At 38.0% G+C, this 17338-nt stretch overlaps 1 protein-coding gene across 3 annotated transcripts in view; it reads right to left on the bottom strand.

The window, feature by feature from the left end:
- The window catches only part of SLC6A11 (solute carrier family 6 member 11), a 1657595-nt gene that overhangs the window by 356366 nt on the left and 1283891 nt on the right, over positions 1 to 17338 (bottom strand). For all 3 annotated transcript variants that reach the window (XM_044078040.1, XM_044078041.1, XM_044078039.1), the window contains exon 11: positions 4547 to 4684. In XM_044078040.1, the coding sequence (XP_043933975.1) occupies positions 4547 to 4684 (138 nt within the window). The remainder of the gene's footprint in view (positions 1 to 4546; positions 4685 to 17338) is intronic.

The raw sequence follows: 17338 nt of genomic DNA, 5'->3' as shown, positions 1-17338 counted from the left end.
GATGCCAAACAAGAGTGGGCCCAGGACTGAGCCCTGTGGTACACCACTTGTGACAGGCTTTGAGTCTGACATGGCGCCAGCAACTCTGACCCTGTGGGTTCTGTCACTCAGCCAGTTTGCAACCCATCTTATGATGTATGGGTTAACATTTAAGCTGATGAGTTTTTCAATGATACCCGAGTGTTGTATTGTATCAAAGGCCTTCGCCAGATCGAGGTAGGCTGTATGGACTGCCTTTCCCTCATCAATGGCTTTGGTGACTGTTTCGAAAAAGTCAACCAAGTTTAGAAGGCATGATCTGCCTTTGACAAAGCCAAACTGGGATGGATCCAAAGTCTGCAAGTTCCCTATGTCTTTATTTATGAGGTCCATTATGATCCTCTCCATGGCTTTGCAGATAAGGCTTGTCAAGCTAATGGGCCGGTAATTTCCAGGGTCGGTGGAGGCACCGCCTTTGTGAAGTGGGACCACTGTTGCAGTGCGCCACTCCCTGGGTGCGTATCCAGAGGTAAGACTATGATTAAACAGCTGTCCTAGCTGTGGGTTTAATTCCTCATTGAGTTCGTGGAGCACACAGCCGGGGACACCATCAGGTCCCATGGATGCTGTGTTTTTGCTTTGGAGAGAGCAGTTCTCACTTGGGCGTTGGAGATGTTTGGGGGCTGCAATCGCTGGTATAGATATCTCTCCTTTTGGGGAGGGGAGAAGTTTGCACTGAACCTGTCAGCCAGTATGTTGGCAATGTCTGTAGGATCAGTAATCTTCACATCATTTTGAACTAGTTCTGAGCATATCTGGGAGTTTCCTCCCAGGTTTCTAACATAGCTAAAGAAGGCCTTATGATTGTCTTTCGAGTCTTTAGCTATTTTTCTCTCAAAATTTGCTTTGGATGATTTTATGAGAGCTCTTAGTTTTTACTTATAGTGATCAAGGGTGTCTTACCTTTTAAGGATTTTGCTCTATCTTGTAGTAGCTTCCTCCTTTGTTGTAGAGTTTGTTTATGGCTGGGGTCCACCAGAGTGGACGCTTGCCTTTGGTACAAAGAGTCTTTGTTTTGCTTGGGATTGCCTTATCCATGCAGTCCTGCAGGTGCTGGTAGAAGGCATTTGTAAGTGATTCAGCGGCTTGAGTACTGTTTTCCGTCGGCTCGGGGCCTTAAAGGAGACCACACTAGTCTTTAGAAGTGTGAAGTCGGCTTCGAGAAGTTCTTTACTGTGGTCTTTTTATTTCAGGTGGGGTGGGATGAGGACCTCCAGCGAGATTAGTTTGTGATCTGATCTCACCAGTGAGGGGTATACTTCGGTGTTGAACATTGTGCTCCCATGTTCGTGATGATGAGATCAAGTATGTTTTCTCCTCTTGTGGGGATGGTGACTAGTTGTTCCATGGCATTTGAGTTTATGAATTCCAGGAACTTTTGGGCTAGGGTGTTTGGGCTTGAGTAGTGTTCCCAGTCTATATTAGGGTAATTGAAGTCACCTAGTATGATGGTGTTTGGTGATACATTTATCCCTCTAGTGTTTTCAGGAAGGCCATGTGAGGTTCCTGAGTTTGTGAGGGTGGCCTGTAACATGCTACAATTTGCAGAGCAGTCTTGCCTATGGTTAATTGCACCTGGATGGTCTCCGATGCATCGTGCGTTGCCACCAGTCTTGAGGTGTGGGTGTCTTTGATGAATATGGATACCCCCCCTCCTTTCTTGGTATTGTCCGGATTTTGGGGCCGGAACGCATGATAAGAGGTAAAACCTGATAGTGCTGGGGTGCTCTCAGGAGCCTTGAACCAGGTTTCTGTCACTGCACAGACATCGATGTTCTCCATACTGAGAAGGGCCTCGAGTGCGTGCATTTTGAGATTTAGACTTCTGGCATTGAGCAGCATTACCCTTAGTACCTGCACTTGATGCTCTCTGCCATCAGGGATGCCACCCTCATGTTTAGAATATCAGTACCTGCACTTGATGCTCTCTGCCATCAGGGATGTCACCCTCATGTTTAGAATACCAGTACCTGCACTTGATGCTCTCTGCCATCAGGGGTGCCACCCTCATGTTTAGAATACCAGTACCTGCACTTGATGCTCTCTGCCATCAGGGATGCCACCCTCATGTTTAGAATATCAGTACCTGCACTTGATGCTCTCTGCCATCAGGGATGTCACCCTCATGTTTAGAATACCAGTACCTGCACTTGATGCTCTCTGCCAGCAGGGATGCCACCCTCATGTTTAGAATACCAGTACCTGCACTTGATGCTCTCTGCCAGCAGGGATGCCACCCTCATGTTTAGAATACCAGTACCTGCACTTGATGCTCTCTGCCAGCAGGGATGCCACCCTCATGTTTAGAATACCAGTACCTGCACTTGATGCTCTCTGCCAAACTGCAGTCCAACATGCTTTATGTGTTATAAACTCCAAACTGCTGTACAGCCTCATTGCTACAAGATTAAACTGAATGTGCTTACGTAAATGTTCTCTGCAGTCTAATTCTTCTTGCAGTAAATATATTTATTTGCCTTTGCATGGCATATGACACAGTATGTATGCTGGGCACATGATCCTGTAAGTGTCAACACTTACCAGTTTGTACTTGGGTATGTTGATAGCACATGAAATACTTTCTTCCCTCTTTGTCATGCTTACTCCTGTCCCATGATGGAATCAGGATTATTATGTCTTTACAAGGTTTGCTCTTATTAACTTGCAATACTGTCTTGCATGCTGTTATTTGAATGGAACTACAAGTGTCTACATATGGGACTTTTTATGATTATAATCACTGCTATGGCTTGGTTCCTTTTTTTTGCAATGCTTTCCATAATGCTAAATGATACCCATTAATAAATATCTCTTTATTTGTGTTGCTCAGTGATATCCTGGCTTTGCTGGGCTAAGTTGGAGGGTGTGTCACTGTGCACCCTATTAGCTACAACTACATGTTATAGCCGTTAAGTGGCAGTACTGTGCTATACATTGCCTTTACTTCATGACTACTGTGGTCTCCATTATCACCTCATAGCCTTCTATTTTTCTTCATTTACTAGCTTACAAAATTTTTTACAAGACCCTTTAAGTATTGTGGAATGGCAAGGCTGCATGGCTCACCATGCCACCAAGCTTGACTAATCATCTTTTGGCTGACAGCAAGTCTTCCTTCTTATGTACTCCTGCATTGCTGCAGTATTTTCACTGATTTGCTATTTTGCAGATCCAGATTATAATTTTGGCACTCTGTGGAATTATATTTAGCAGTTGGTCACCGACTGGTATTCCACTATTGCTTATATGCCTTTGGTACAATTATAAAACAGAATGTTACTGCAGTACTTCACAATTGGAAATCTGTTCTGCACAACAACTTATGCCTTACAGTTTAGCTGATCTTCAATCTTCCAAATGGAAGATTTTTTTATTTGCCTGAAAATAAAAATAAACATTTCTCAAGCTACCACTATTATCTGTAGTAATAATGCTCATCTCACTGCTATAATTACAGCACACTCTTAATATTTGGCAGAAAAGAACAAATTGGCTCAAGCTGATGAAGTTGGCAAGCCAAATATGTAAAAGCACGTTTGCCTTTCTGGTTGGTTCTGGTTATGAAATTCTTAATGAACATTACTGCATCTCTGTATTGCCATAATAGTATTCCATTTACTTGCAATGGTAATGTAATCATAACTGAGCCTAGTTCAGACTGTTTTTTAACTGGTAAAACAGAGAATGCACATGTTCTTATTGCCACTAATTATAACAGTGAATGAAGATGCATACATAGTAAAAACTCTTAAAAGAACTGGATTGTATAAGTCACGCTTACTCTTCTGGAGATGCCCATTTGTTTTAGAGGATTTACATACATTTCACTACTTAAAACAAGATGAGGCTTTAACCAGATGATACATGCTAGTGTAAGCTTCAGCTCACACCCTCCATGCTTAATTGAATATAACAATTCCATGGCCACATAACCTACAGACATTCCCAGTGTGAAACAATAATCAAATTCAACACTTGCAAATTGAAAAATTATGAGTTCAAACCTCATCCAGTTTAAATTTGAAAAAATGTACAGAAATTGTTCTAGACCATTCAGAGAAGCCCCCCCCCATCTACATTTGACTCAATTTGGTACAAACTTAAAAATGTTTAATATAATGATACCTCTAACTGTGATATAGTTTGGTCTGTTCAAGACAAACCATATAAAGTCTAACTTTGTAAGCTGGAATGTCCAAAAGAGCAATTCTAACAAATTCTAAAACAAATGTACATTTTTTTCTGTGGGGGCACTCAATGTCATACTTTCTTTGCATGGATAGCTTTATGATAAACTGCAAAGTTGCTGCATCTCAGAGAAGAGACATTTTGGAGAAATGGTAGCTTGCACAATCTGATGCGGAAAAATGAGCCTCAGACTGATGGTATTTTGCTAGTGGTGTGAATTCAATTAAACTATATGATGATGAACCTTGAGCCAGTCACCACAACTATTTGAAATCATCTGAGCAGCACGGTTACAGCATAAAGGTACCATTCCTCTTACCTCTGTTAACATGATAAGTCCAATTAGATATGAAAAAATTGAAAGGATAAGAATCAATAATTCTCGACGGTATCCCCTTCGGAAAAGGTTAGGATACATATCCACCACTGCTGTAACCAGACTCTCCACACATACAAACTGCAAAAGAAAAGAATACAATAGTTAAAAACACATGCAAACATTATTTTCATACATAAAACTGAATGTTATCCTGCATATTTTCAGTTTTCTTGCATTTAAAACTGTTATTTTTCCAGATTAAAAAAAATTCTGATTTCATTAATGATTTATATTTTCACATTTCCCTACTGTGAAAGTATAGAACAAAAAGTAAAGGATGCCTTCCACTAATAGTACTGCCAAAAAATCCAAATAATAATTCCAAAAGTGAGGCCATTACTACCATGCTATATATGAAGCAACTTTACTTTATTAAAATAATAAAAGCAGTATCATAAGCGCTTTCAGGTAAATCCCTTCATCAGATGATAAAACACTAGTAAAAACATAGTATCTATTATAGTGCAACACACCCAATAAAAATCAATAGTTTACCCTCCTTTTTTCTAGAGCTGGTTTTAAAGGGACAACATCATTTAATCCTGGGGCTTTGTCAGCTCCTAGTCTAAGAGTCCATTGCATCTCTTTGTATTCAGTTTCATTATACAACTCACCCATTCTTTGACTTCTGTTTACAACGCATATAACCATAAAGGCAAATACATGATCACTATGCAATTCTATATGCTTGCACAGTGCATTTTGTTCTGTTCTCAACCTTATATCTGACAGATGCTTAAAAATTCTATCTTTAAGCCTCCAATTTGTTTTTCCTACATAATATGCAGTACACTGTTGACAGTTCACAATATACAACATTTTGTGTGTTACAGTCAGCATACATATTCAAAAAGTAATTCTTGTTGGTCCCGGGGTATATAAAACAGTTCCCTTGTAGAATGTGCTTACAGGCTTTACAATGTAGGAATGGATAAGTTCCCTTCTTCTTAATACCTCCCCCCCCCCAAAAAGAAAACATTGTCCACAAATCTATTGTAAAAGAGAAGTTTGTCTTTCCAATCATGTGCTGCCTCAAATATCACCATATCCTCCCAGTATGCCAGGACTAGGTTAGCATATGTGTTCGCACAAGGTGTACCCATAGCTATACTTTGTCTCTTGCAATAATACTTTGTTTGACAAAGAAAAACATTGTTCTCTAATACTAGCCTTAATAAGGAACATAACCGTATATTTTCATCTGTATGTATATTCACCTTTTTGTTCAGTATTTCTTCTATGGCAGTAATACCATATTGATTTTCTATGACAGCGAACAAATTCTTTACATCTGAAGTAGCAAACATATAAGAAATGTCACTGTTGTCTTGTAAATAAACACCCAATGATTCCAGAAATGTAGCAGTATCTTTCAAAATGTTAGGGAAGGTTTGTAACATTGGTCTAAGAGTGCATTCTAATCAGATAGAAATATTTTCTGTTACCCAACCCCTACCCAATACTATAGATCTCATAGGTCTCATGGGTGGTGTTTTGGGATCCTTATGAATTTTTGGTAAGGCTTTCAAAACTGGGATAGTAGGGTGTTGCATATATAAAAATGTCAGCAGCTCTTGGTCTATCAAAAAAGTTTTTTCCATGTTAAATAAAGATTTGTGCACATTTTGTATATAGGAATTCACAATTAGTGGTGGCAGCTGAAGAAAAGTCAGTCAGCTAGCAACAGATCTATTTGTGTGTTATAAAACTCTTTGCCAAGTAAAACAACATCACCTCCCTTATCAGCAGATTTTATAACTATGTTGGTATTATTCTTTAGCTCTTGCAGTGCATTTCTATGTGGCTGGTCTAAGTTGAAATGCATAGATCTATGTGTATTCTGTAGATACTGTTCACTTTCACATTCACATGATTTAGCAAACAACAACAGTGTAGGATTTAAATAGGTGAAAAAGTGCTAGGTTGCTTCAATGCATGAGGTGTTTGAAAACTGTTAATATCATTAAACATTTGCTTCAACATTACATTCCGTGCAAAGTATAGCAGCTCAGGTATTCGAGTACAAAAATCTGTCCCTGTACTTGGTGCAACATTTAACCCTTGCTTAACACTGATAGTTGTAATTCAGAATGAGAAATACCTGAAATATTATGAACATTACAAATGTTGCATACATCATCAGCAGTCAATTGGAGGTTTGTCATCTCTTGTAGTCCTTGTCCATCTGATGTGAAAAGCTCTTCTTCTGAGAATTCTTCTTCTTCACCGGTGCTGGTAATGTGAAAAAAGAAGAAGAAGAGAAGGAAGTAGGTGTAACAACAGCTGCAGACATCTTGTCACTTTGTTTTGGTCTGGCTCCCATTGTGGAAAAGTCCAGCCTGTCACTTCGAGACTCATCCATTTGGCCAGCTGTAGTGCCCAAATCAATGTCCACAAATGTTTCTCCTTCAGTCACTGTCTCAGACATTGGTAGATGTTTCATTATTTTCTGTACTAAACAAGACAGGCCCCTGTGAATGAATAGTGTTAGACTGCTTTAAGTTTATAAAGTCTGAGCATTCTCTTTCATGCTGTTTATTAGGTGCAGGTGTGGCTGCTACATCATTTGAAGCATTCCATGCTCTTTCTTGAGGGCAAGACCAAACAAAGATGTTACCTGATGAAAAATCACGGTAATCGCATTGTAGTTTCTTTAACTTAACTTGTTGAAGTTTTAAATCATAGTTAGCAGCTACACATAGTATGTTCATAAGTCTATTCTTATGATATTCAGTTTTATAGTCTTTTTCCAGCTGAAAACGTAGGTCTTCAGCTTTGGTTAACAGTGCATCCTCTTCAGGTTGAAAAAAAGAAATAAGTAAATGTATGTATGATTTACTAGTTTGTAAATTAATACGCTGCCAGCATGCCAGCAACTCGGGATAGCATTCCCCCTGTGCTGGCATGCATAAAAAACGTAAGCCTCTTGGCACAATATTGTTCTTAAGACAAGCTTCAAAATAAAATCTGTGCCATTGTAGGCATTTTAATTTCATTAATGTATCTTTCAAAGATGTCAATGACATGGTTAATTCAGTCTCGCCTCTTTGCCTCTCTTGTGTAACATCAAAGAGAAGAGTGGAAATCCCAATGTCCATGTCCAACAGCAGATTTTGTAGCATAAAAGATTTACTAGCCATGGTTTTGAGATACCTGTGTGGTACATAGCCAAGTTCAACATCCTCAGTCTGCTGGTCAGCCATGGGTGTCTGGAGTCCAATAAAGCAACAGCAAAGTAAAGAACAAAAAGTAAAGGACTCCTTGCACTGAAAGTACTGCCAAAAAATCCAAATAATAAATCCAAAAGTGAGGCAAGTACTACCATGCTGTATATGAAGCAACTTCACTTTATTAAAACAATAAAAGCAATATCATAAGCGCTTTCAGGTAAATCCCTTCATCAGATAATAAAACACTAGTAAAAACATATTATCTATTATAGTACAACACAGCCAATAAAAATCATTATACAATGACCCCCAATTAATATTCAAAAACGTGCACACTGATTGGCCAGCGTGCACGTTGTAAATCAATTATAGTAATGGAAAAAAGGTCCCGTCGCCCAGACTTTTTCCATTACTATAACTCTTTTTTTAAGCAACGGAGAGTGCAAGATCTCCATTGCTTCATACTGTCTCGCTATGTTAAACGAGTTTAACATAGAGAGACAGCTTTAAAAAAAGCAACGGAGATTTTCCGTTGCTTTTTTAAAGCTGTCTCGCTATGTTAAACCCATTTAATATAGCGAAACAGTTTTTAAAAAGCAACGGAGATCTTGCTTTCTCCGTTGCTTTTGCCCACAGCTCTAATGTACTGCGTAGGCATACGCATGCACAGTACATCAGAACTGCCGCAGAATACCAGACAGCTGTGGAAGGGCAGCAAGGAGGCATTATACAATGCCATTATTTGAGAAAAGTAATTATTTTTTTCTTAAATAATGTCATTGTAAAATAGCAATAACCCACTTCTGGGTGTGGGTAATACTGGATTTACCGACGGTTGGCTTTGTTTGGCCACTCGGGCTTCGCCCTTGTGACCAAACCACACCAACCGTGGGTAAATCCAGCATTACAAACACCCAGGCGTGGGTTATTGCTATAATAGTTTACCCTCCTTTTTGCTACAGCTGGTTGTAAAGAGACAACATTATTTAATCCTGGGGCTTTGTCAGCTCCCAGTTTAAGAATCCATTGCATCTCTTTGTATTCAGTTTCATTATACAAGTGACCCATTCTTTGACTTCTATTTACAACACATATAACCCTAAAGGCAAATACATGATCACTATGCAATTCTATATGCTTGCACAGTGCATTGTGTTCTTTTCTTTACCTTATATCTGATAGATGCTTAAAAATTCTGTCTTTAAGCCTGCAATTTGTTTTTCCTACATAATATGCAGTACACTGTTGACAGTTCACAATATAGACAACATTCAGACCCAAGTATAGCCACACATCTGCTCTAATTAGTTTCACAAATATAGTTAACTAATCAAGAAACAACGGCCTTTATGTTTCATCAGTTTTCCTAGTCATATCAGGAGCACTTGTCACTGTCTCATACCAAAAGCTTCTGTACAAATTAGCCACCTTAAACTTCTCAGAATCCACCCTATCATGGTTCCATACTACCTGTCAGACATTCAGCAAGCTGTTAACTGGCTAGACAATATATCCTCACTTATCCGTCTCCATGGGCATACCCCGAGGGTTCATATTTGGCTCAGTTTCTCATTACAATCTTTACAAATGATCTCAATTCAGCCACCACAACAGCTAACACTATACAATATGCAGACAATTCTACATTCATCTGCTCAGCCACCTCAATCCCCCAACTCTTGCAAAAAACAAAAAGCACTTACAGATGTTGAATACTATATACCAATAAACTAATACTAAGCCCTAACGAGTCCAAACGAATATTATTTACCAACAAGAAAATATCTCAACCCCCTCCATCCCATCTTACTAACAGCACCAAAATACAGCCAGGAGACCATTCCAAACTACTAGGTGTCACCACTGAGAAATCCTTCAGTTATGACCTGCACATATCCCAATCAATCGAAAAGGTCCTCATAAAACTCACGGCGCTCTATAGAGCCAAATCATTCCTCACCCAAACCACCAAAACAGCCATTGCCAAAGTCGTCTACTATCCACTCTGTTATATGTCTCCCCAGTCTTCACAAATTTAAAGAAAACAAATCTAAATAAACTGGAAACCTGCTACAAGAAAATAGCCAGGTTTGCCACCAACCTCCCGTACACAACACATCACTGTTCAGCTCACCACAAATTAGACTGGTTGGAACTCTCAAACCTATTATACCTCAACCAACTCACAATTTGCCATTTCATCATCTACCTACCAGATAAATATCCAGCCCTTAAAATCCTAGTAAAACCATACACTTCCAATAGAACCTTCCGCACATCTGACAAACTTCTTCTAGAAGTCCCTAAAGCCAATAATAGCTTTGGGGATGGCTTATACCCAAAGCACATCTCCAAAATTTGGAACTCAATTCCCCAGCCCATTCTTTCCACAGCTAACCACTCCAAGTCCAAAACCCTTCTCAAGGCCCATTTAACTAAAAACTGGGTATGCTCCTGCTCAAAACCAGGCTGACCCATCAGTAAGTTTTTAGCACTGATCATTCCATATTATTTCTCTCATAAGTTTCTATCCACAACTCTTTTCCTTAGATCCTATCTCCAGCTTACTACTGTATATTTTGTATTCTAATTGTTTAATTTTGGTGAGGTCACCACCTCACCCCCAAGTAGAAACACAATCATGTTTTTCTTTTTTTTTTTGTTCATTCAAGAATCCAGTGAGTATAATGTGTAATATGTGTGACTAACCGTCCTTACTGCATTATTTTGTACCACTGTTGTCTTTTTTTTATTCTTTTCAATGGAATTGTATATCTGTTTACTATGTAACACTGTTTTTTTTTTAATTCTATGTTTACACTGTTTACTATGGTACTTGGAGCTTTTCTTCCCGGGCCTCTGCTGAAAATGGGCCGTTGAGGCTCAGTCGGACACTCCCAGTAAATAAATGTAAAATAAAATAAATAAATAAATACATAAATGAAGTCCAAAAATACATACGCTGCTTGCTTCCCTATGTTGCTGTGGGTTTCCAAAGCCCAAAAATGAATTCTAGAAACTGACAGAACATAGGAAACCATCACTCACTACCACAGGTGATGACACAATGAGAGACATTGAAACATTTTAAGATTCATCCTAAAGATAACTTATTGTCATGTGGTGATGCTAACTGTGGCACATGCAAGTTTCAGTATGTCCACAGACAGGAAAACAGACTGTGCCTATGCAGGAATGTACAGAACCTGGTTGATATGGAACCCCTTCCGCATGCATGTTAAATATGGTTAAGTCACAGTGAGGAATCCAACAATCTCCTCTGAGCCTTAAGAGAAAGAGAAGGATAATATCTGTTTTATTGCAACAGCAGCAGTTCACTCGGCCATGTTCTGGCACCATATCCAAACCAAGTCACCGGTGGCACAGTCAGCTGTAAAACCCCTATATCTGTGGATCAGTGGTGACCTTAGTTATAATGTGTGCATCTGCAGTTTCATATTTACTAGAATATCTTGTGTCATGACTACCGTAATGACACAAATAATTCTAATCCTTTAAAACTGAGCTGCACATCTGTTTACCTGATTACTCACCTACTATGATTCCTAGAGTCAGCCATTTATTATATTCTGTTACCATTAAGTCAAGACTGATACAGAGTTGTAGCCGAGCTCTGATAGTAAATGAAAATATTGATAAGTTATTGAAATTCCAAAGTATTCTGTGACAGCTGGTTGAGCAGCTGAGAACAAATTTCTGAGCATGTTAAGGCTTTTTGAAAGGACTGTTGTCTAGGATTTGGGTGCAAATCATAAGGCAAGTTAGCACTGTCTGTGTAGTAGCGCTGAAAGACAAGACATTTAGACAATGCATCCTGAATTTGATTTTGTATTTGAGTAAGCATTGCACAAGTGAAATATAATTTGTCTGATCTTTTCTACTTCTACTGGCAGGTGTTGCAATATAGGTATTGTGTTAACATTCCATGTAGACGCTTTATTTTTCTTTTGCTTTTAGCTGTTTTGACAGGCCCAGTATTTAAACATTTTAATGTACATTTGAATGGGTGATTTAATAACTATGATGGAGGGCATTGTGCTCAGACAGTACTGTTGATAATGCCAACAGAGACAAATCGTGAGGGATCTTCTACTTTGGTAAAGAAATCTTGCATGTTTTCATCTACTTTGTTTGTTAGACACCTTCTGGCATTCCTTTCAGGAATAAGTTGCTCTTCTTAGCTCTTGCTGCCTTATCCACTATCTGAGTTTGCAGTTGGGTAAATAATGCGATAATGTATATTTATACCATTTTGTTGTATCATTTCCTAGAGACTTTGTACAGCCTTTGGTTCATATGTTCAGAGGTAGTTACTAGGCTTGCTATCCAGGGACCATCGAGGAGCCTAGCCAAATTTCCAGTTGCACTGCCTAGTTAAGTGACTCAAACCCATTAGAACAGGAACTACAGTTTGCAGCCTTAACCCTCTGTGCCAACTGCCAGGCAAAGTTGTGATTTAACATCCAAGACATTTTGAGAAAGTATTGCAGTATTTATGATAAAGTCATCTTTTATTTCCCTGAAGAGAATTTTGTTCTGGGGTTGTTGTTATTAACCATATGGTAGGAGAGTTGCTCATTGATGATACCAGGCTTTTGAAATTGCTCAGCAAACTTGTAAGTGTTGACTCTTATTTGTTTACTGGACCATAATTCTGAATGCCTTGTAAACCACTGAGTTTAGACTTTTGTGGCTAGAGGACAGGTTTATCTTGAGCCTTCATGTTTAAGAATATTTTTGAATTGCATACCCATGCACCATCAAAAGGTGAAGCAACTCTGACACGTTTTACAGTAAGTGTCCCTGCTAAAACTGCTGAATGATTTGTGTGGTTGTAGCTTCAAGGTATCTTGAGGAATCTGCAGATTCTTCTTCTAACTAGGATCCTTCTGAAGTTTTGTTTCTGAAGTGATGCTCTAGGATCTTCACACAGTATGAAGCATTACGTACCACTTTGTCAAACTCACAGTGTGCAGGTATTTTTGCACAACTAACAGAACCTTTTGTGTATTCCTGGGACAGTACTGGCTACAGACCCTTTGAGGAAAGGATATCTAGTTTAAAATTTGTACGTACACTGAGGTGACGGGTGATTTATTGTTGTACTGTTTCAGTGTAAATATGTAAGTGACCATTTAATGTGTGCAGTATTTGTCAATGAAACAATTATGTAAAATACATTTTCTATGTTTTGGGCAGTGTAAGAAACTGAGCTTTCCTACTTGATAGGGACTTTCAATATTGTCATGTACATAAGAAGCCATTTCACTTCTGCACAGAGGCAGAAAAGGGATATCAGATCATCACTTCCTTTACAACAGTACTTCCTTTACAGTGACTGCGCTAAAACACTGATTATCTGTTTTCTACACAACACACAGAACTGGAGCCAAATGCAGTGATTCTCACTGAGAGATTTGGGATGTATGGTTAGGCTTAAAAAGGCCCTTATGGCCATTAGCATAGTAAACACCTATGAACAAAAGTGTTCCCCAGCAGTGGTAGTATAGCTGGCTTTACTGCTCTGATCACCATCATCACACATGGCACATTACTTCTTTCCTGAGTTCAGTACCAGCATTCTTCTTCCTTCTCAGGATTTTGCTCTTCTTGAATTTCCTCTTAAGCATTTATTGTATATATATTTATATTTACTACCATTACTATCAGTATTATTAATGTTAAGTATCTGAATATATATGTACTGTCCTACATTAGTGAGTTGTAGGGTTCTCAGCTCATCATGTGCACTTGTAGTAAAGTGTGCATTTTGAAAATGTACCTTCCAGAGGTCTTTACATTGCCAAATTTCATACAAATTAATTTCATTTGCAGTTTCTGCAAGTAACATGGCTATCCTTCATTTATTTCCCTTACCTAACTGTATCACAGTACTGTATCAAAAACTGGTAGGGTGGCTTGACATGATGTCATTTATTACCCTTGTTATATAACTGTTTGACCAACAGAAATGAACAGTAAAATGCTCATATTACTTTGTCTTCTATTGTTGTGACACATGCGGGAGGATGGGACTCGATCCCATTCCTTCTGGTATACTTTTGCTCATTATCTTTTCAACACTGCAATTGCTGCATAGAAGTTTATGACAGGATCCCTAATAATAATGAAGTTGTTATATGTTTGGGAAAAGGATTTCAAGAAATTTTTCTCATCCTGACGTCTGTTTTGAGAACATATAACTAGCAGGCTACAATCAAAATACTGGAGGCATAATTATTTGTAGTACATTGATCTTCATCTGTTACAAGTACTACCTGGTCAAGAGAGACAGAAAAAATGTAGGAGTCCCAGATATTTTATAGCTCTGAATGTCATAACGCACTTAGTGCAATCTTACAAGTTGCTTAGTATATGGATCTTTAGCTTCAAAGGTTCAGAGACAAATACCAGGCAACCAGTCTATAGACTATCAAATGTTTAGCTATAACCAGAAAGTGACCAGAGGTGAGAAACCATCCCTGAACCTTGTATCTGTGAGATAAAACCCTTAACCATTATTCCAATACCCAACCCCCTATATGAAGGTGGTAATATTCAAACCCTGCCCCCTTACTACAAGAAGCAGCTTATAAAGAAGTTGAAGCTTTAGTTCTCTGCGCTAACTGCCAATATACTACAAAACAGGGAGGAAAATTTACAGTAAAAATAGACATTGTAGAATGTCAAGTGTTTTACACTTTTGAAAGCTGAAACATTTAGTAATATCACACAGACTGCGGCCACAAGAGAAGTGTACATGATTCTAAATTAGCTTTAAAAGCTGTAAAATATTTGCTCTCACACACATACACACAAAAAGCAAGTGTGCTAAACTGAAGCTTAGTACAGCTTTTAAAGCTGCTTCAGTTTCCCGATGCTGTTCTGTGGTGTTTGGTGTTTTAGCTCTAATGCAATATTAGCACTTAACAACAGTGAAAGATGTGTGCTGGATCTCAGTAAATAGGTTTTATATGCCAGAAACTTGCTTATTAATGTAATATTCATCCTAGATTTGGAGTGCAATCATGTTTTATGTACTGCAACAACTTCTAGAAACTCATGACTCAGAATGGATGCTAATTTCAGTATATAGGACATAATTTCTGCACCTCATTAAATATGTTTACAAACTCTACAAACACTGCATCCACAAGTTAATTTTTAAAAGAAGAAATGTGTCTGTAATCACAGTTTTAAGATACGTAATGATTGTTACTTTTACATAACTGTAGTCATGATGTATAGCTTTCACAAGAAATAATAAAGTAATGCAGAGATGATTTCAGTACTACATATATAATTTTAGGCATCAATGAAGCCTGCAGTTGTGGAAGCCCACTGTCAGTCCCAAATAAAGCATACCATCTTATTTTGATACATTTTGTTAAAAGTCTATCAAATCAGCTAATGTTCATGAAAAGTCTTTTGAGCATAATAAGTCAGTTGGGAAACAATAACTCTAATGAGATGAAGAAACTCGAGGAAAGTAACCATTACTATTCAATTAAATGCAAACTCAGCTACTGCAAACAGAAGGAAATTCTCCTTGTTAGAAGAAAGTACTTCTGATAAAAGAATGAGTGAGCATCAAAATGAAGGACTTCATGGTTTCAATATATCTGACCATGCTGGAACACTTAAATTAATTTATGAATTCATTCAAATGTACTTCAAGTTGTGGAGAAAAATAAACTAAGTTGTAAAACCGTGCAATAAAAAAAGATGTCAAGATAACTTTTAAGAAACAAGGTTTCATGATTCACAAAATCTGCTGTGATACCGTTGATTCATACTAGACAGAACTTCGCCTTGATTAATGTTGCTGGAAAGGCACGCACTTTCCGCTAAAACTAATGTCTATATGTGGGTACATTTATTGTAGAGTGTTTCCCTGATTCCTTTATTAAAAGTGTGGATTTCCTGACTCCAGTAATTCTGTCATGACACAATTCATTTTGCTAGACTCTACTGACCGATAATCCCACAGAGACCTCTATATGTATGTTGCTGGGCCTTCTGATTTTGATAGTTCTACTACAGTATTCCTTTTTATTTTATTTTAAACTTCTTTTCCAGGGTTCTGCATGGATCTCAGTATAACAATTGCAGGCACAGACCAGGTGAGAAGATCAGAGTGCAATTCAGACAACAAAAGACTGTGATTACATAAATAACATTGCAAAACAAACACCGAAAGACAAGCTGCAGAAAGCGCAAGAGAAGAACGTATACACATAACTTTTATACAGGTGAAACATTGAAAGGAAAGGTAGAAATCAAGGTGAACACAAGTACAAATAATATATTTGCTGGAACATTCCCTGATGATTACTATTGTGTTGAATGATGATTAAGTAGAGGTTTGCAGTCTGAGGAGGCTAGTATAAGAGAAAAGAGAAGGTGAGGAAAAAAAGAATGGTTGGGGTCTGGGATAGTAGTGTGCATTAAAGGTGTAGTGGAGACAGACACAGTTATTTGCAGGATAACTATGATTACAGGGAAGTTAGTGAGGTTTAGGTGATGTGATCTGTTTCGAGGCAATGGCATTTTGCTTATACAATAATCCAATTACTTGTGTTTGAAATTCAGATTTCTTTATACTACTCTGGGACTCCTTATTCAATAATCTAGCTGGAGCCCCTGTTTTTTGTTGATCCTACTAAGAGTCAGACTTTAATAATTGGACTTTGGGCTTCTTTGCTTGGTTAATATTACTGGTTTCTGCAAACATATTAAATGAACTGACATATCCTCACTCTCCTCCAATCTTAATGGAGGTGACTGATTTCTATACAGAAATCTGTTATTTCTAAAGAAAACACTAGAACTCCTTTAATCATGCTGTGTTTATGGTGGGTCTATATTAGTTTATTGAATCACTTATCATTGAACAACTATTCATAGAAGCTGAAAATTGATGAACAGACTTTTCAGTGAACGTTCTCCTAGGGTAATCCAATGGGAGGCTACACTAGTGACTGAGAATAATAATAAATAAAAAAAAATAATAATAAAACTTAACACCTACCCAAGTGGGGGGGTTACATCCCCCACACCCAGTGATGTTGGATGCTACGCCCCACACCCCCAACTAAATATACCAACTCCAAGATCGTACTACAGTGGGGAAAAGGGCACATTGCAGATGGCAGCCAACCGTTGCCTTGCCCTGGGAAAAATTTCATTGAAATCTCCATTTGATGATCGGTAACTTCACTAAATAGGTGTTCGATAAAGATGTGTTTGCTACTTTGTGATTGCTATACAAACTATAGTAGATATAAAATGTGTACACACCCCTGTTAAAAATGCCACATTTTTGTGATATAAAAAAATGAGACCATAATAAATCATTTCAAAGTTTTCCCAACTTTAATGTGACCTATAACATGTACAATTAAATTGAAAAACTAACAAATCTTTTGGGGGAAAAATATAAAAAATAAAAAATGTACAATAAGCTGGCTGCATAGCCATGCACACCCTTAAACTAATACTTTGTTGAAGCACTTTTCGATTTAAATACAGCATTCAGTCT

This window comes from Protopterus annectens, chromosome 7.part0 (genome assembly GCF_019279795.1).
Source record: "Protopterus annectens isolate FY-2018-M chromosome 7.part0, PAN1.0, whole genome shotgun sequence".
Classification (NCBI taxonomy): domain Eukaryota; kingdom Metazoa; phylum Chordata; order Ceratodontiformes; family Protopteridae; genus Protopterus; species Protopterus annectens.
The sequence above is the reverse complement of the archived record's forward strand: the minus strand, read 5'-3'. Positions and strand labels throughout refer to the sequence as shown.